The sequence below is a fragment of the Lynx rufus genome, unplaced genomic scaffold, assembly GCF_022079265.1.
Source record: "Lynx rufus isolate CCGP_SWC_20201006 ecotype Redwood Valley unplaced genomic scaffold, mLynRuf1.p SCAF_9, whole genome shotgun sequence".
Taxonomy (NCBI): Eukaryota; Metazoa; Chordata; class Mammalia; order Carnivora; family Felidae; genus Lynx; species Lynx rufus.
In genome coordinates this window covers 85068828-85088769 of record NW_025814897.1, presented here as the reverse complement: position 1 = coordinate 85088769, position 19942 = coordinate 85068828, and the positions used below count along the sequence as shown (strand labels likewise).

At 40.4% G+C, this 19942-nt stretch overlaps 1 protein-coding gene across 1 annotated transcript in view; it reads left to right on the top strand.

Annotated features, from left to right (window-relative positions):
- Positions 1 to 19942, top strand: part of MPPED2 (metallophosphoesterase domain containing 2) — a 167728-nt gene that overhangs the window by 29272 nt on the left and 118514 nt on the right. The window contains exon 2 of the mRNA XM_047072506.1: positions 13334 to 13515. Coding sequence (XP_046928462.1) covers positions 13334 to 13515 — 182 coding nt within the window. The remainder of the gene's footprint in view (positions 1 to 13333; positions 13516 to 19942) is intronic.

Sequence of the window (19942 nt, the reverse complement as noted above, 5' to 3'; positions counted from 1 at the left end):
CTTAACGTGTCCCCTTGGCCACCCCTCCCTAAAAGATGATTTAAAAACAGGCACTGAGCCAGAGAATTTTCAAGGCTAACTTTCTCACGTGGAAGAGAAAAATTATTGCAATGCCCTTTAGCTAAGTACACTCACTTCAGCCTTTATGGATGGCAGTGGTCACGTGTTCACCTCTTCACGAAGAAGAGAGCTTGAAACAATCACACAGCAGAACCTCTGGAGACTGGGGGCGGGATGATATCTGATAGTAGGACGCAGGGAGTACCTGTAACATTTTTGTGGTATTTTTTTTTTTTAAAGGAAAAGGCTTTTTGAGGAAGTTATTTTCCTGCCCAAACCTAAAGTATTTCTAACCTCCTTTTCATCTTACCCATCATTGCTCTAGCAGAAAGAGATAGCTGACATGCCTGAGTCTTAGCAGACCTGTGGGCCCTTTGCAGAGTATGCAGGTCAGATAACAACAGGCCCTTTACAGTTCCTCATTCAAATGGGTGTATGCAGGACTGAAAAGGAGCAAACAGAATTATGCAAACATGGTGGATGAAGACTTTCTAGTAAACTTTTAGCAAATATTGACTCAGAACTGGGAATTAATCTGAAATTTATTCTCATCCAAAGTATCCAGGAAAGTCCCCGATTTGATAAAACAGGGTGATTTCATGTAGAAATGACATAGAATAAGGCACGGAAAGAAACAGGGTCTGGCCAAGGTAAGAACAGAGTGTAATTGGATTTGTGTGTTATTTTTTATGGGTATATAAAAGACAGAATGAGAGAGAGAAAGGGAGACAGAGAAAAAAGAGAGGGGGAGAGTTTGTGCTGAATGAAAGCTGTTACAAAGTTGTCCTCTATAAAATGTGATCTTATACCCTTGTTCCTGATGGGTCCTTGAACCTGTGAGTAGTCATACCTGTAGTCATGATGATTTGGTCTCTGGATTTTGTGAAAATTGGTATCTTCATATTGCATTCCTACCTGGCTTTAGCTGTCTGTACACAACTGTGAAGTAGGGAGGTAGCAGCTTTAACAACTTTAGGAGAATTCAGGTCACCTTATAAATTTAGTGTCTACCTGGTAATTGCCTTCTTGTAAATTTGGCAGTCTCACTTACCTTCCCCACCCTCATACCTTTCAGTTTAAAACAAAAAAAAAACACTGTCCCTTTTATGTCAAATGACATTACTCTAGCTTTCTGCTTGGTGAACTCCTACTATCCCTTCAAGACTCGGATCAAATATACCCGCTTTGTGAAGACCTTCCCATCTCTAAATGGAACTAATTTCTTCAATATTTCTCAGAGAAGAATCGCAATGGTGGTTAACACTTATTGAGCACTTAATATGTGCCAGTCCCTTTATAAGCAATAGCTATTTAATCAGCATCATCCCCAGTTTACAGATGAGATTACTGAGGCTTATAGGAGGTCAGTAATATGCTTAGTAAAGGTAAGCACAGGCAGAACCATGGTCCAAATCTAAGTCTTGCTGATGCTTTCTGTAACATAAATGACCCTCGAAGTGACCTCTTAATCTCTGTGTTCTCTCTTATTCTCCCTCCTCCCATCCCTTTTTAGGTATATAAAATTTATGGTCATATTGATTACAGTTTGGTATGTAATCCAAACAAAACTGTGAGATTCAAGATGGTAAAAATGGCATCTTCGTAACCCCTATTAAAGGATAATTTCTCAAAACACTGATTCATACAGATATAAAATGAACACATTAAAAGTTTGATTCAACTCAGTAATAAATGAGGGTACCAAGAAATTTGTTGTAACAGGTTCACAGGAGAACCACAAATTTGTATGGAATAAAAGAACGTTGACATGAATTTACAAATGGATTCAAAACTAGAGGGGGAGTCGATTGAACTTCCACTGGGCAGAACTTATTTGCATCTGTAGATAAGAGTTATTTGCATTGCTTTCATTTATCTACAAGTTAGGAAGTTATAAAATAGCCCAAAGGCTAAGGCATTTCTCCCTGTGGGATCAGATAATGCCTAGGGGCTTCGGCATTTCACTGGAAGGACGCTCATTCCAAAGTCACCTCTGAGAAGCAGTATTGCATAGCAAAGGGCTCATGATTTAGACAGGTTCCAAATCGAGAGTCCCAAGCTTAATGTGGGATCTTTAGTAAAATTTGGAGTATGCAAGAAAAGCACATGCATGTGTGTGTACACATGCACACATATACATTATGCAGAGGTCTTGAGAGAATTGAATGTAATAATATAGGAAATAATATAGAAATATAGGGAAAGCCTCTAGCATATAATAGATACTGCTAAATATTAGATATTAGTAATGTAGTGTCTAACATATAGTTGTTGCTTACTAACGTTTGTTCAGTGACAGAATCAGGAGTGGGCAAACTTTTATCTGTAAAGTTCCAGATCATAAATATTTGAGACTCCGCAGGCCATATGGCATGTGTCACAATTATGAAACTCTGCTGTTGTAGCATGAAAGTGGCCATAGATAATATTTAAGCAAATGAATGTAGCTGAGTTACAGTAAAACTTTCTTTATAGAAACATGCATTGGACTTTATTTTGCAAATGGACTGTAGCTTGCCGACCTGTGGACTAAATGAATAAAATGGCTCATTCAAAAGCTTGGGGTGGAGGAATAATCTCTAGTCCTACCTGTTGGTAGACCTTGCCAGCATCATTCAACAGAGAAATCTGGGCAGAGTTTGGCCAGTGGTAATTAGAAGTTACAACACGATGGAGGGTATTTCCCTTTGTTATTATTCAAAGTAAAGTGACCACTGGAATTACAGTCAGACCTAGATTTGATTGTCTTTTCAACCAGATACTAGCTGGGTGATCATGGTCAAGTCACCCATCTGATCTGTACCTTGTATACACCAACCTTGTGATAATCATGGGGAAATGTAAACTATAACGTACTCTACCAAGGTAATAAGTATTCATGCCCAGAAGGGGAAAAGGTTCTCCTTGGGTTCTTCTGCTGTGTGGGAACTATGTAATTTTTATGGTTGAATTATGGACTAGCTATTTCAGAAAGGGATAAAGATGTAAGGTAAAATAGTTCTTTTTATTACGAAACAGGCCCTAGAGTAGTATGTATTGAGTATGAAAATTATTGTATTGGATTAACTTTGAAAGGTTGTTAAATGTTGGCATCATGTTAAGTAGCCTTACAAACAAGCATCTGTTTTGAAACGTACTAACAAGATGCCCCAAATGTAGCAAAAATGGTCTTTTTGCCTTAGGCATGACTGATTTTTTGAAAATCAATCAATCAACCCAACCCAAAGTTGGAAAAGAAAAAAATTACAGATCATTAAAACCCAACTGAACTGGCCACACACTTTAAAGAAGACCTATTATCCATGCAAATATGAAGCTACCTGCACTTCTGTTCAGCACAATTAACTAAACAATGAATCCATTAACAACCACTTGTGAGATGTTAAGCCTTGCTTTACATCTTTACAGCTTGGCTTTCCGGAGTTGGAAAGGTAGAGAAAGACAGTAGAATTTGTTTTTCTTTCGCAGAGTTTTAATTAAAAAGATCTTGTTTAGTCAATTAAACACAACACCTCCTCAGGAATATCTCCTCCAACATTTAAAAAATTAAATGCATGTGTTTTTGATGTCCCTTAAGGTTCTTTCTCCTGGACTGAGTCAGATGAAGTGTTTTCAGACCAGTGTTTGAAAATGACCCACATTTTGTTCTGGAAGTTGTGATTGTAATTATTGATTAAAAAATAATCTGTGTGCTCCATTTTAGGACAATCTGCTCTTACATCTGGGTGTGTTGTGTTCTGTAAGAGAAGGTTGTATAGCTGGGAGGATGGCAGAAGGACAGAGACACTGAGCAGTCTGCTTGGGGCAGAGCCACCTACTGGCCCTGTGCCTTTGCCAAATTGCTTCATCTTTCTGAGTCTCAGTTTCCTCTTTGTAAAATGGGAGAAAGATGGGGCCTACCTGCCACAAGGATTAAATGAAAACAGTCATGTGAAAGGCATTGTAGATGGCTTGTAGATGGCTACACTCTTGCGCTGTCCTCACATGGCTGAGAGAGACGTCATCTTTCTTCTATCTCTTTTTATGAGGCCACTAGTCCGATTCATGACCTAATTGTCTCCCAGATGCTCCATATACCTAGTACTACCACATCAGGGATTAGGGATTCAACATATGAATTTTAGGGGAGGACACAAAATTCAGTCCATAGCACCAGATCAATGATAAAAGTGTGGACAGGATGGAACCACAGGAGACTTAATAGTGTAGCATATTGTGGTTCATTTGTGGCGACTTCTCTGACCCTCATTTGCAGTATGCTCATGATGGCTTCCATTTTAATATCATCGTCAGATTTCTACTGCTATTGTTTTATACCCTCTCCTTTCTATCTTTCCATCTTTCCATTCCCCTGCCCCCACCTCCTCTCACATCCTGCACAGAGCCTCAGTTTTCCTAAAAGCCTGCTTTCTTTGTGGCTCCCTGCACCTCTCAGTGGGTGAGGGAGGAGGATGTTTTCCATGGCCTTCAGGGCTGGTGCAGGCCCCACCACCTGTCTTTCTGTCTGTGATCTGGCTTCCAAGCCCAAAGCCTTTCAAACCTTCCACTGCTCACTGTCCCGGTGACTATTCCAGCCACCGCTCTTTACTCTGAGATCCCTACTCATGCTGAGTACTTCCATACTGTGCCTCCTGTTGCCTGGACAGCCCTTCCTTTCTGCCTGACCTTCTAAGTCTATGCTTGTTGTAATCCCAATTCAAGTTCCAGCTTCAGGCCACTCTTCTGCTTCTTTCTGAGCCGAAGATGGATTGTCCCGGGCATTTGAGATTGACATACTACCGTGTGTCCTTTGCCCACTGTAATGCCCTGTCCTTGATCCTAGCCCACAAGCAGTGCCAGTCATTTTCTCCTTTACTCCACAGCACCTCACACAGCCTTGATTATAACACCTTGCACACTGTTGTGAAAGTCACCTGTTTAAATGTTGTGAAATGACTCAATGAGCAGAAACCAGGCATGCCAGTAAGCGTTTGGTGAATAGATGAATGGAGGGACCAACTGCAGAATCCTTGAAGAAGCCATCCTTCTTGCTTCTTTGTTTTTCCCGAACCTATCATGCTACCTGGCACACAGGTAGATGCCTGAGAAATGGTTGTTCACCAAATGCCTGACTGAATGTGTGAAATAACGGACGCTCAGTTCAGAGTCACGTGCCTTCTTTTCTCAGATGCAAGGCCACTACCCAGAACTGTAAGCCGATTAACTTCGTTGGTAGGTTAGGGGAGAGGGAAACATTTAACTCTACATAGTACATCTCCAGTGAGATATTTATGACCCAACAATATGCCAGCCAAGAGGCGTCAGTGGCTCAGACCATTGCTAGCCTGATGGGCATGAAAACACCTAGAATGGCACTGGTAGAAAGACCATGAATTCATATCAGATGCAGTGCTCAAAGAATTAAATCGTTTCCACTTAATATTCATTGAATGTCGGCACTGTACTTCTGTACCAGGAAAAAATAGACGAGACATACTTTGTGCAGTGGGCTTTGTTAGCTATAATTAGTCGGTGATAGAACAGTGTTGATACAGCAGTTCAGCAGTTAAAGGAAAGCAGTGCCCTTGCTACAAATGTGAATATATTTATACATCTGGTTCTGTTATGCTTACTTACTGTGTTTCAGCGCCGTTACTGTTCCCGGGCATGATGGCTAAACTAGGAGAATTTCACCAGCTCCTAGTTTCAGAGAAATGAGAACAGCCCCATTTCTGACGCAACTCAGTTAAATCACATACCCCTTAATTTTTGTTTTGTTGTGGTAACAGGAATTCTGGCTTTGTTCTCTTTTACACTAGATATCCCGGGAAGCCCCGTCTGCAGTCCTACATTGTGGTTTCGCTTCTCTTTCCATATAAAGCCCCGCTAATTCGGATTATATTTGGATGGGTCTGGACTGTGTTTATCTTTGCATTGTCTGGGAAAGCAGAGAAGAAAATTGCAAAGAGGAAGGACATGCTTAAGCTACTTAAGAGATTGAATTACTTCTGAAGCCTTAAATAGTGGCGTACAAACCTTGCAGCTAATCATGTGGGTGTGGGGGGGGGAGTTGTGGTAGTGGTGGTGGTCATTGGGTCTTGCCCCTCTTTTCACACTTGAGGAAGAGGCTACAAGAGAAGTGACTTGCCCAGGGTCACATGACTAAGTGATGACCAATGGGTAGAAGTGTAGGAACTCCCGGACTCCACAAACAGGGCTTTTTAAAAACAAACAAACAAACAAAAAAAAGCCCCACAAAAAATGAGACTTATCTGTCAGCTAATGTAGTCTGTTTAAAGAGACCTGTGTTAGGAAACATTGACAATCAGTTTGCTCATGTCACTTGATGTACCTGAGAATGAGGAATACTTTTAATTTCTATCGGTGTTTTAAAAAAATCAAGCTTTTACATTACTCACTTCCCCAATGTAGTGCAATAGGCAGTTTTTTTTTTTTGTTTTTTTTTTGTTTTTTTTTAGCTTTTAAGAGATTCAGTTTGACTGGATAAGTTAACATGAGAATTAAGGGGTCAATATACACGGCACTAAAACTTGGATAGTTTCAATAGTGAATTCTAATAATTTTGAGCAGACTCTCTAGATATGTATATATGTATATTATTTATTTATGTATTTACTTTTGAGAGAGAGAGAGTGAGCCTGAGTGAGCAAGGGGTAGAGAGAGAGAGAAAGAATCCTAGGAGGTGCAGAGAGAGAAAGAGAGAGAGTGAGGAGCCTGGAGTGGGGCTCGAGTTCACACAAAGTGGGGCTCAAACTCACCTACCATAAGATCATGACCTGAACTGAAGTGTGCGCTTAATTGAGTGAGCCACCCAGGTGCCCCCAGACTCTCTGGATCTTAATGGTACCAGAGTTTAGGTGATTTGCTAGGATTTTGTAATTTTTATCTTTTTTTATTCTCCAAATGCCAGCGTCTTTCTAAGCTTCCACAATTAAGTGGATGGAAAGAGAAACTGGAACTTAAGAAATCTCAGTTCTAGTTGTTTAGAGTGGACAAACCTTTAAATTGTAGTAGTTCTCTATTTGTTTTAATGTGTAGTTGGAAAATAAAACCAGAATATCTAAGTTATGAGTTCATAAATGATATTGTTTAGGGCAGTACTTTAAAAAAATGTATATGAAGGGTAAAATGCATCATAGAAACTAAGTGGGGGCATACATGAGTACGGCAGATCATGAAGAAGATACTCAAAGAAGTGTAACAGTGGATTGGACAATCTCCAAAGTCTTTTCCAATATAAAATTTTGTGATTCTAATAACTTACACTTGGTATTTATTGACTTATTTTGAATGTTTATTTTATTTTAGAGAGAGAGACAGAATGTGAGCAGGGAGGGGCAGAGAGAGAGAGAGGGAGATACAGAATCGGAGGCAGGCTCCAGGCTCTGAGCTGTCAGCCCAGAGCCCGCTGTGGGGTTCGAACTCATGAACGGGAGATCAAGACCTGAGCCGAAGTCGGACACTTAACCAACTGAGCCACCTCGGTGCCCCTACACCTGGTATTTAGATTTCATTGTTTTGCTGGCAGGTTTTGCGTATCTTTAGTGTTGGCTAAAGTGTATCAGGGTGGATGGTGTAACGTCTCACATATAACTTTAGCTTTCCTGCCACCTGAATTTTCTGGGCAAAAAATGAAAGCTTTAGTATCCCATTGGAAAACTTTAAAGATCGAGTCAGTGGAATGCATAAACAACATCTTCAAGTGGAATATGGGGATGGTAAATACATTTGATTCCCGTTAAAATGCTTTGTAAGGGTAATATTCTATTCTCACACTGAATTATAGGCTAATTGTGTACACAAGGCTTTTACTGCACACATGGTCTAAAGAAGAAATTCATGTCATAACAAATGACATGATAACAGCTTTTATGAAGATCTATCAATGGAGCTTACAACACTGTACGAATTTGTTATTGGGAAAAATAACAGATATTGTCAGAAAAGTATCCCATAGTGGAAGCAGTAATATTACCATATTTTTATGGGCAAAAAACTGTAATGTGTCAAGACTAACTAAATGAGAATGGTTTATTTGTCTGAATATGCAATGAGATATATAAGCATTTGACAGTCAAGCTTCAAGAACAAGTGAGGCCTGGCACAAAAGTTGGAGACTGAATTAGAAAACGTTTTGATGATACCTCCTCTCAGAAAGACCACCAGTGTGCCCAGCAGTGTTGTCTCTCCATCACCACTAACGACACAGATCTTTGATACACAGCTCACTGGCCCATGAATTCACAGGCCCACGAATTCGGCCACTGCACAGGGAGGAGCTCAGACCAATCAGATCCTATTGAGGAGGAGACCAGTAGGACTCTGAAGGTACCAGAAATCTTATCACACAAGGGAACATTGGAGAAACCAGGGCTCCTCAGTTAGAGTAGAGAAGATATTAGGGAGTTATGATACTTGTCCTCAAATATTTGAGGAACTGTCAAAGGGAAAAGGGGACTGGATTCTTATTCTCTGGTATTTTATTTTATTTTATTTTATTTTATTTTATTTTTTATTTCATTTTATAGAGAGGGGAGGGGGAAGGGCAGAGGAAGAGAGCAAGAGAATCTCAGGCAACCTCCAAGATCAGCGTTCAGCATGGAGCCTGATGCACAGCCTGATTCTACAACCCTGGATCATGAACTTAGCCAAAATCCAGAGTTGGATGCTCAACCGACTGAGCCACCCAGGCGCCCTTATTCCCTGGTATTTCAAACGCAGAAGATTGAGATTAAAGAAGAAAGTAACAGGAAGGAAATAAATGTGTTTATTGACTGTGGGGTATGTGCCAGGTGTTGTGTATGTGACCTCCTTTAGCTCAGGAAGTTCCTGTGTAGTAGCTGTTCCCTCCTTGTAACAGAAGACATGGAGGCCAGAGAAGCTAAAAGATGCTGCTGCTACGAATAGTAGCAAAAATATTAGTACTTCATAAAAAACAAAAACACAAAACTGTACCCACTTACTGAGTGTCTGCTGTGTGTCAGACTATTCTGAATGCTTTGAGTACATGATGCCTCTTTACCCTCACAGCAATCCTCTGGGACAGGTGCTATTTTTATAACTTTTGTTGGGGAGGAAACCGAGACAGGAGTTTAGCCCCTTGTTTGGTGTCACGCCATTCATAAATCTGGAGTGAGATTCAAAGCCAGACAGTCAAGCATGCTTCACTCGTGTCATTCTCCTTCTTTACTTCCTGAACATGTGCTATGTGCCAGACCCGGTACTTGACAATTTATATCCTCACAGCAACACAGCAGACTAGGCTGTTATTATTCCCATTTTACAGATGAGGGAAGAAAAAAAAATGAAGCCCCAAAGAATGAAATGACTCGCCAGAAGCGAATAACTCAGCCAACATTGTTAGTTTTCAGGCCCTGGGCCAAGTCTCTTAGGACCGGGCTCAGCTTTTTGTGCGCTTGCAGAGGTGCAGACCCTGGATGAGAAACTTTTTCAGAAGTATCGAAAAACAAGAATAGGGGTCCTGGGGGGAGAGGAGGCAACCCAGGAGCTCTCCTTCTCTGAAAACCTTGGGAAGAAAACTTGTGTCAGTTAGGCAGGGCAGATGGTGTAGAAGGAATTCAAGCTTCGTATACAGCATTGAACCCAATGCCCGCTAAGGTTTTGTCTGGCTCTGGGATTTTGCGATGCTGTGTTTTCTTCTCATCTTCCCATGTCCTCTTGTTTTCCCCGGGGTGCACTCAAATGTACGTGCAAGTCTCACTGTGATATTTGAATCTGGCTCTGGGGGTTAGATTGCCTTGGTAAGATACTCATGTGCTAGGCTACTTGACATGATGCCTTAGGGGAAATGTTCAATCATTTGAGAAGTCAGCAGCATAAACAGTAAGCAGTAAAAGTTAACTAAGAGGGAAAATGTAGTCTGAGGGTCTTCACACCATGTGAACAGGTAGATCTTCTAATGGTAGTCATGGTCTCCCTTAGATATACTTTTATAGTGAAAATATTTGATGGCCTTGACTTTTATTTTCAAAGCATTTACCAAATGCCCAATTTGGAAATAGTAGTGTCCTGAGGGTTGTCTCAACTTTAATTATATCTGCTGCAACTTGCCTACTCTACTAGACATCTTATTTTCAACTCAGAATGTCTTTGAGTGGAAATGTCTTCCTTCCTATGACCCCCCCCCCCCAGGTGATAGTTGTCATGTTATCTTTCAGCATGGCTCTGACATGCTGTGCTGTCTTGTCTCCTGAAACCATCTCTTGCCTTGTTTGGAATCCTGTGGGTAACAAAGGACATCAGTGTCTCTGGGTCAGAGGATGTATATAAATTTTGCATTTGCTTCTTTATACCTCCCCCTTCCCCAAGCCTCTCCCTTGAATCAATCCTCCATAACTGTCTTCAATGTCTACCTAATTCTCTTTGGTGATATCAAATTGGTGATATTTTTTTTTTTTTTTAAATTTTTTTTTTCAACGTTTATTTATTTTTGGGACAGAGAGAGACAGAGCATGAACAGGGGAGGGGCAGAGAGAGAGGGAGACACAGAATCTGAAACAGGCTCCAGGCTCTGAGCCATCAGCCCAGAGCCCGACGCGGGGCTCGAACTCACGGACCGCGAGATCGTGACCTGGCTGAAGTCGGACGCTTAACCGACTGCGCCACCCAGGCGCCCCTCAAATTGGTGATATTGACGGGTGAGCCTTCTCTGCGCCTTCCTATGTACTTCTGATTCATTTTATTTCAGCTCAAAGCTAGGAAGACACATTTTCCCCCTTTTCCCTTTCTTGTCAATTCTGTTGGACATTTGAATGTTTCTCTGGAGGAGGTGGGAAGGTGGGGAAGGAAGTGGAAGCCACTTAGAAATTGACAGGTGGTCCAATCAGTAGGCTCAGAAGAAAGTTATTGCCTAGTATAGAACTAAGATGGGAAACAAATTATGTTAATGTTCTTAACACTGAGAAGAAGTCAGAGAATAAGGGGCCTGCTCACAGTGAGGGAGTTATATCTGTACTACTTTCTGTTTAGTAAATTGAAAGTGATAACTATAAGGTATGTTTGTCTGATAAATTCTGATGGATTAGTAAAGGATTTTGATGTAGTAGTTGTACCTGTAGCTTAGCTGAGTTATGGAAAAGAAGAAATAGGGACTGGGTCTATAGGTTAGCCTTAGGATGAGAACTGGAAAATAAAGATGTATTTATGTAGATACGTGTGTGTGTGGGTATATATATATATATATATGTATACACACACGCATATATATATATATGTGTGTGTATATATATATATACACACATATATATATATATATTTGAATTTATTCATATATTTACAAGCCCGGTGGCTGATATTTATTTAATTTTCATCCAAATGTTGAAATGTGCGCGGTCCCGTTCCAGTGAGGATCTTAACGCTTGATGTGGGAAGAGAGTATTACCTATCACTTTAACTTTTCACTTGCATTCTGCTTCAGAGAACAGGCATACATTCTCCAGGGAAACTACTTGTAGAAGACAGGAGATATTGATGAGACTGGAACCGCTCAGACTGAGTGTAATAGAGTCTGTGTAATGGAAGGGAAGACACCAAACGTTTTTATATATATAAAAAAAGTCAACACTGCATATCATCAGAAGGGTTTCCAGGTTACTCATGAGATCTCAGTGGATTAGTGAATATTCTCTATGGTAATAGCATTATTAATTTCTAACCTTTACAGGAAAAATTCATTAATTTTTTGCAGAAGTTAAACTTTCTTTTTGGGTTTCCAATTAGACCCGCTGCATTAACCAGTTCACAATCCCCCACCCCCTTCTCTCTTCTTGCTCTTTTTTTCTTCCTTCTTTTCCTTCTTCTGTGACAAAGAGAAAATTACGTTAAAAGATTAACTATTAAAGAAACGCCACCAAGACTGTCCAGGTTGTGTATCGATGTCTTTATTCTCCTCACTAAAATGGCCATTGTTAAACCAGATCATTTCTTTTAAAAAAGGGGAAAAAAGAAAGAAAAATTAAACAAAGCCTGTAGAGGCAACACATATAGGGAATCTTGTGTTGAGCTTTCAGCGTGTTCCCTGCTGCATGTTAACGATCATGGGCGGGGCTGTGACATGAAATATTGTTCCTTATTTAATGTTTCACACTCTAATCTCCGCATTGCATATTTGCCTCTCTTGTGACCTTCTCTTTGCCTTTATAACTGCTTCTTTTCACCCATAATCCAAAATAAGTGTACATTCCTACAGAGAAATTAAAGGAAGCTGTCAGTGTAGAGTTAATATAGTTAAAGCATCCTTAACTCTGCTACAAACCCCTTAAATAATTAAAACTGTATGCTTGAAGAGCCAGATTTGCATTTCTTTTACCAAGTTTATTTAGCACACTTTGTTACACTCAATTAAATGAGACTGTTCTGTTTCATTTTCTTTGCTTCGGGTTGATCATTTTGCCTTTTGATTCTTATGCCCTAGTGTAATTTCACAGTGCTTAGGTCTCTAAAACTATACATATATTAATGTATATGTAGATCTATACACACCCATTAAAAGGCTTACTATTTGTACTGAATAGAATCTTTGCCCAAGGCATTGGGAGTCTTGCAAGTGATCTAAGGTATCACTGGGACTGCAGATAATTCATGGTGGTAAAGAAGGAGCTTGACAAAGTTCTTTCAACAGTCGATGTTTTTCTTTTCAGTCCTGCCATTTTTGACATCACCTTCTCTCCCCACGGTTTGATTTGTGAATCACTTAGCAAAAACAAGAAGATACAGGTGTTGAATGGTTGTGGAAAGGAAATTAAATATAAGCACTATCTAGATCTTTCCACATCTCAGTTGGCAAAGCATGTGCTGAGTGTTCTCCCTAAATTAGTTCATTGCTTAAGTTATGCATGTTTAAGAAGGAATAAATATAGTTATCCATTTCTTAATGAGGAGTGGGATCAATTGGAGCATGATGAGAGAAAATAGCATAATTTTGCTTCCCCAGTTGGGGTTCAGTATCCCTAAACTTCACCATTCATCACTCTGCCAGTTTCCTGGGTTATTTCTGATCCTACATGTAAGATATCCTTTCCTTTTAATTCTCCTACCAGGTAAGTAAGCCTTTTTGAATTTGCTCAGTGGAGTTGTAGATGGGTGATGCTTTCTCCTTTGCACCCCAAAGTCTCCCTTGTTATAACGGGCCCTTCTGCCTTTGCATCAGTTTGTCTGGGCGTGTTCACGGATAACAATCGATATGTATGTGCAATGACAATTACAAGGGTTCTAATATATTTAACTGTTATGGGATCTGTTATGTCTACTTTAGGGTCGACCCCATCCCATATGACACTCCAAAACCAGCGGGCCACACGCGGTTTGTCTGCATCTCAGACACACACTCCAGAACAGATGGTATCCAGATGCCTTATGGGGACATCCTTCTCCACACAGGCGATTTCACCGAGCTGGGACTGCCCTCAGAGGTTAAGAAGTTTAATGACTGGTTAGGTAAGGAATGATTGCGTTCTGGCGCCCCCAATTAACCTTTCCCGTCCGAGTGTCACTCACTGCGTCCTAATTGAATTAGAGCACTTGGAAGCCAGCTCAGCCATTTCTCGTATGATATGCGGTGGTGTCTAGCTTTAATCCAATTCTGTTAATTAAAGATGAATTTTTAGATATTTAATTTTACTGTGCATCCTTTCAGTGCCTGGCCTCAGCGGCTCTGGGGCAAAGGGACGGAAAGCTTTGAAACCCATCTCATCTCACTCATGCTGCTTTAATGAGGGCATTCATTGGCACACATGAGACCTAGAATCATATTTTTAATTCATTGGCTCTGCAATCTTTCCCAGATATTATGAGCAAAGATGTACAGATGACCTACTAGTAAGAGAGCATTTCTAAGAAATGAAGGAGGATGTGAAAGTCCTTATATGAAGGGAGGGTCCAGTACTGCTTGGGAGCAACTTTCCCAAGGGAACTAGAGGGTGTCCTAAAACTCCTGAAAAGATAAGCTGTCCTGCTGTAAAGCTCCCCAAACTTGAAATCCTATATACACCGAGAAAAGGATAATGGCAACTTTGTGGCTCCTGTATGGGCACCCGTAGGTCGAGGTTATGGAAAAATATTGGCTCCTGGGTCAGGCAGTTGCCAAATATTAGCATTGCAAGGCAATCATGGAGTTATTCATAGCTAGATTAGATGACACATCTTTTAAAGAATCCTCTTAGGTGAGGGAAAGAAGGCAGGGGTTCTGAGATTTTAGAATCTCTGAAGACACTAAAGAATTATATAGTAAAGAGCAGAAATCACTCTGGAAGAATAATGTCATGAATAATACGTCAGCCAATAAAAATTACTCAGGAGATTTAGGCAGAAAGTTTAAAATTCATTTTCCATCAAGCTAAATTAAGGCAGGGGTTGAGAAAATTTTAAATAATTGATGAAATGATAAAATGTATTTGTTAATGGAAAAACAACATTCATTAAAAACACTTAAAATATTTCAAAAAAATAGGCCTAACTACTGACATAACTATTTTGAGTTTTCCCGTGACCTTGCACATCTATCCACATTTTATGTAGTTGACATCAGAGTGCATACCTGCTCTTTTACTTCTGGCTATTTTCATTTAATAGTATTGACATGATTTTCAATGACTTTGCATAATTTTCATGTTCATCCTTTTAAATAGCAACATGACATTAATATGGTTCTGTGCTTTTATTTAATGAGACATCCCTCTAAAAATGAATATTGAAATTGGTAATTTTTCCTCTGATTGCTGGCACTGAAATTTGCATTTTCATTTGTATATGTCTTTTGGCTTCTATTGATTTATTTCTTAGGGTAAAACACTGTAGGAGTTAAATTACCAAGTAAAAGGACATGAAATTCTTCATGGTTTTTGCTGTATGTTGACGTCTTGCTTTCCAAGGGGATTGTAGCTCTGTACTTCATTAGCAATGAATGGATATACTGATTTCACCATGATCTCGGCAGCACTGGATATTGGAGCTTTATATTTCGTGCTCTTTTAGTAGTTTTTGCGTCATCTCAAACAGCAGGGTACCTTAAATAACATTCAGCATACTCTCATTTTTATAGATAACTCAGAGATACAGAGAAGTTATGGGGCTCTCAGAGTCTCCTTGTGGCAGAGCTGGGTCTATAATCCAGATCTTTTCACTCATCTTTTGCTTTTGTAAAATTGGCTTTCAAGTACTGTTATCTCTTAATTTTAACAACTTTTATTTATGAACTGTTAGCAGGGAAAATTACTTGAGGTTGAAACTTGACAGTTCAAAACTGTTCTGTGAAACTGAAACACAGGAATGATCTAGCTGCCTTGACCATGTTGATTGGAAAGAAAGGGAATAGCTCTGTGGGAAGTGTTTACAGAGATACAAGACGGGATAGATCCTGGTTATAATCTTGTTTAGCCACTGACCTTGGGCAACTGAGTTAACCTCTCTTTTCCCCTTGGTTTCCCTCTGCAGAACTAAGGATTAATACTACCTGTCTTTCTGGATTGTTGTGCAGATTAATCAGTAAATGATTGCTGCTAGTAAGTTTTTGTGGGCCATTAATAACTGAATGGGGAATGTGGTGAATGGACCATCAACAGATATTTAAAGGGTAAAAACAAGAAGAGGTCAGAGGAGTTATTTAGTAGATTAGAAGTAAACACTGGGAGATTTTATAAGGGAAAGTACTCTGTAAATGAAAATGTGCCGTAACTAAGGAAATAAAATGATAAGGAAATAAAATGCTGAGGTCCATTTGCACGATCAGTTCCTTGTCTTCCCATGTCGCCTCTGATCTCGTGAGGCAGAAGGAAGATGTCTCAGAAAAGGCTTCAGAACATGAGGCCAAAGGGAGCCCATGGGCTATGGATAAAGTTGGGATCTCACAGGGAAGGCCCAGAATAGCTCAGTTACCCTTGCTGCCTTATGGTGCTGAAGAATGAGAGATGATGTGAGATTACACTCTACCACTTGGCTCAGTGGAAGCCTTTCACCTGAAAAAAGTGCTGCTAGCAACTGCTGCCAGATGACCTAGCAGAGTGGAGGCAAGGGTTACATCAGTCTAGGGCTTTTGTCATAATAAGGCATCCAACTCTCACTGGCATGAGTCCTTACAGATCTTGGCAGGCCCTTCAAGTTCAGTGAACCTCTAATTCATTTCCAAACTTTCTGCTCGAGACTACCTCAATGATTGGAAACGATCTGATCATCCCACCAGCTTCCCTTATTCTCCAGCAGGCTAATCTGTTTCTACTACAAGGCCAAGCATTCCTTCTGTCCTCATGCCATCCCTATAAGGTTGTAAATGTTATCCCATTTTGCAGATGGGGAACCTGAGGCTAAGGTGGGTTATCTTACCCAACATCATTTAATAGATAAGCCCAGAGAGGTTAAATCCATTCCGGTTCACTTGGCTAGTCAACCTGGGGTTGTCTGATCCCAAAGTGTGAGCCCTTTTCTGTTACCACTCTGTGCTATTAAGAGTAGGCTTTTGAAGCACTTTAGGCTTGAACTAAAAAACACAGTAGTTTCTAGCAGTTTCATTTGGAAGTTGAGTAGCTGTTTGACCATATGCTGTTATTTGAAAGATGTATTTAAGTCCTACTAGTCTTGAATCTCACCCTGACCTACCAGCTGTAGGACCTGAGAATTTCCTATTGGTTCAGAGATGATGGGTCCTGGTTAATTTGGACATAGGCCACCTGGCAGGTGTAACACCCAGTTATTAATACAAAGTGATTTATGAGGTAAGCTAGCACAGCACATGGTCATAAGAAGATAGAGCTCAAACTAGGTACAGTCAAGCTTGGAAATGTAATATACCATGTAAAGATAACAAGCAGCTGGGAAGAACCAGTTTTGAATTCCCTACCTTTGATAAGTTGTTTAACTCTTGAGCCTTGATTTTTCTCTTCTATAAAATGGGTATAATAATAATATACCCCATGGTGGTTGTGCATATGCATTCTGTGATAAAGCTTGGACCATTCTTTTTTTTTTTTAATTTTTTTTTAATGTTTATTTTTGAGAGAGAGAGAGAAAGAGAAAAAGAGAAACAGAATGCAAGCGAGGGAGGGGCAGAGAGTGAAGGAGACAGAATCTGAAGCAGGTTCGAGGCTCTGAGCTGTCAGCACAGAGTCCAACAGGGGTCTCGAACTCACAAACTGTGAGACCATGACCCAAGCCCAAGTGGGACGCTCAACCCACTGAGCCATCCAGGCACCCCAAGTGTGGACTAGTCTTAACACAGTCCTGGACTGTAGACAACTTTCAACAAATAAGGTAGAGGAAGACAACAGAGCCAGAGGCAAAATATCCAAAAATCAGAAGGGACTGGCACCATGGATTTAAAGAATGATCAAGATTGTAAGAGGGAGCACCAAAGAGTGTTAAGAGTAGAAACCAAAAACAAGCCTCCCTTCCTGGACTGAACTCTAGGACTTTTAGAGCCCTCAGAGCTCCTGGCTTCTAATTTGAGAGAAGGGGAAACTGAGGTTGGAGAGCACATGAATTACCCAGGGTCACTGAGATAATAAATGGCCACATGGGGACTAGAACTTGAATGGGGAGGGGGGTTGAACTAACATGTATTATTTGTGTATATACCTGTTCTTCATCCCCAAATTACATATATCATTTATGCAGTCTTCACAATAAGTGATGAAGTAGCTTCTATTACTTATGAGCAAGCTAGTATTAGCTTCTTTTGTACTTATGAGGAAACTGAGACTTGAAGTTCACTCATCAATGATTATGATCACAGCAACTAGGAGATAACCTCAGGATTTGAACTTGAGGCCATCAGATTCCATTTTCTAAGCATGTCCTCCTGTCTTTCTCTATTCCCAATCTGGGGCTTAGGATCCCTGCTGGAGGGACCATATCCTGGGTGAAATGGTGGTTCTTTGATTAACTGCCTCCCTTAACACATAGACTCACACATGTGGAGGCTGAGGGTCTAAGGTGGGTGTATGTCACGTTAAAACCACCTCTGTATGTGAGCTGACTGGTGGGAGGGTGTTGTGAGGTGGAGAAGCATTCTTACCATTTGGTGTAGACAATTTCGATGGCAGTAACTTACAAGAAAGCAAATATAAAGAATACTGAAGATGCAGCCAGACACATAAACTCCAAGGGATGTCTAAATTATGTTGTGACATTAGCATTTCATTGCACTCATTCAGTCCTTGAAATGAATAGCCACTGACTGGAGCCTGAAAATCTTTACTTCTGTGGGCAGATCTTTCCCACTTAGTAGCACTTGAATTCAAAAACACCAGTATATTCTGACAGCTGCTGCTGTTGCCCTGTTAGCCCCTTTCCTCTGAAATCTCTGCCATGGGTTGGAGAATGAAACTTTAAATTTCCATCTCTGCCACCCTGAGGGAGGCACCAGAATCCTGTTTTTCACTTGTCCCAAGTCTGGTGGTTCAGACACCCCAGTTCTCCATCTCCCAAAACACCCACCCTTCTCCCTACCCAGCTTCCACCTGTGGGGCTGTCTTCAAGGGAACCAGCCCAGGGTCAGGGAGACATGTGGCTTCTTATTGCCAGGGACTGCAGAGTTGTGGGAAAGAGAGACGGATACATCTTTCCCAAAGAAATTCTTTTTAAAGTAATAGTTAAATCCTATTGTCCCATTACTATGTGAGGTCAGATATGCTACAGGTAGTGTCACCAATGAATAGCCTTTGGTGAGCTGAACTAGGAACCTAGCCACTCAACCATTATAGCATTTTCTTTTCCTTCTTGGCACAAATGCCTGCTGATCACAGACGTGGCTTAAAAATAAACTTGCCAACTATAAAATACTTGCTAGTTACAATGCTATTATTTTTATTGGTAGTAAATTCTGAACCACTGATGTGCCTAAAGGTACATTTTGTGAGGCATTGGGCCATGTGTGGTCTTCCTTCGCTTTGCCCCTGTGTTCTTCCAACCTGTGCCTCTTTGATATTCTTAAGTGTTCTTCACCGTCCACTCGATTTCATCCCTGTTGTCCTCACCTCTTCAGGATATTTTTGGTACTTCTTGATTATGGCATATGCGTGTTGCACATTCATGGTTGTTCTGTAATTGTTTACTCGTCTCTTTCTTACTAGACAACAGCATGTGCCTAATGGGAGCTCTTTGTATACCCAGTTCTGAGTATAGGGCCTAAGACATAGTGCCCAGAAGTGGTTGTTGAATCGTGGAGTGAGTGCATGAACAGAAAGATGCAAGACTTTTTTTTCTGCCTGGACTTGTGGCTTAAACTTTAAAATTCTGTAGTTCTGTATGTGCAGTGTCTTTCCCCTCCCTTCCTTTTCTTTCTCTTCCTCCTCAAAGTATTTATAACAACTGGTTGGCTATTGTTAATGATCCTTCTATACTGTGCAGAAATATTTAGAAAGGTTTTGCTGTTGTTTCGTTTCCTATTAAAATTAGACAGAGTTCTTGGGTGGCCTATTCCTTCAGCCAGAAGTTTACATAGAATGGTCTAGTCTATCAGAATCCCTTTTAGCACAGCGCCAATGCCGATGCCATGAACTTTTCATTATGACTTTTCCTTGGTCTTGGTGGTTATGTAATAGCTTTTAGCTTCAGTTTCTCTAGGCCTGAGAAGAAGAATGAAAATGTTCCCAAGGAAAATCTTAAGAAGGTTATTCATATTTGCAGGAGCATTGTATTAGACATGGTTGTAACAGAGTGTGGCTGTAACAAACATCACAGATAATAGATGTGTAAATTGATTTTGCTTCTTTCAGAAGAATCCCATTGGGAGACTAAGTCCCTTTTCCAGTGATCTTGCTATTGGCCCAGAGTTTTGGAGCTGGTCTTTAGGAGAAATTTTCACAGTCTGGGTGGGTTATTTATTTTATTCTTATAATACATTGTATACATGTTCATGCCTGATAACTTAGAA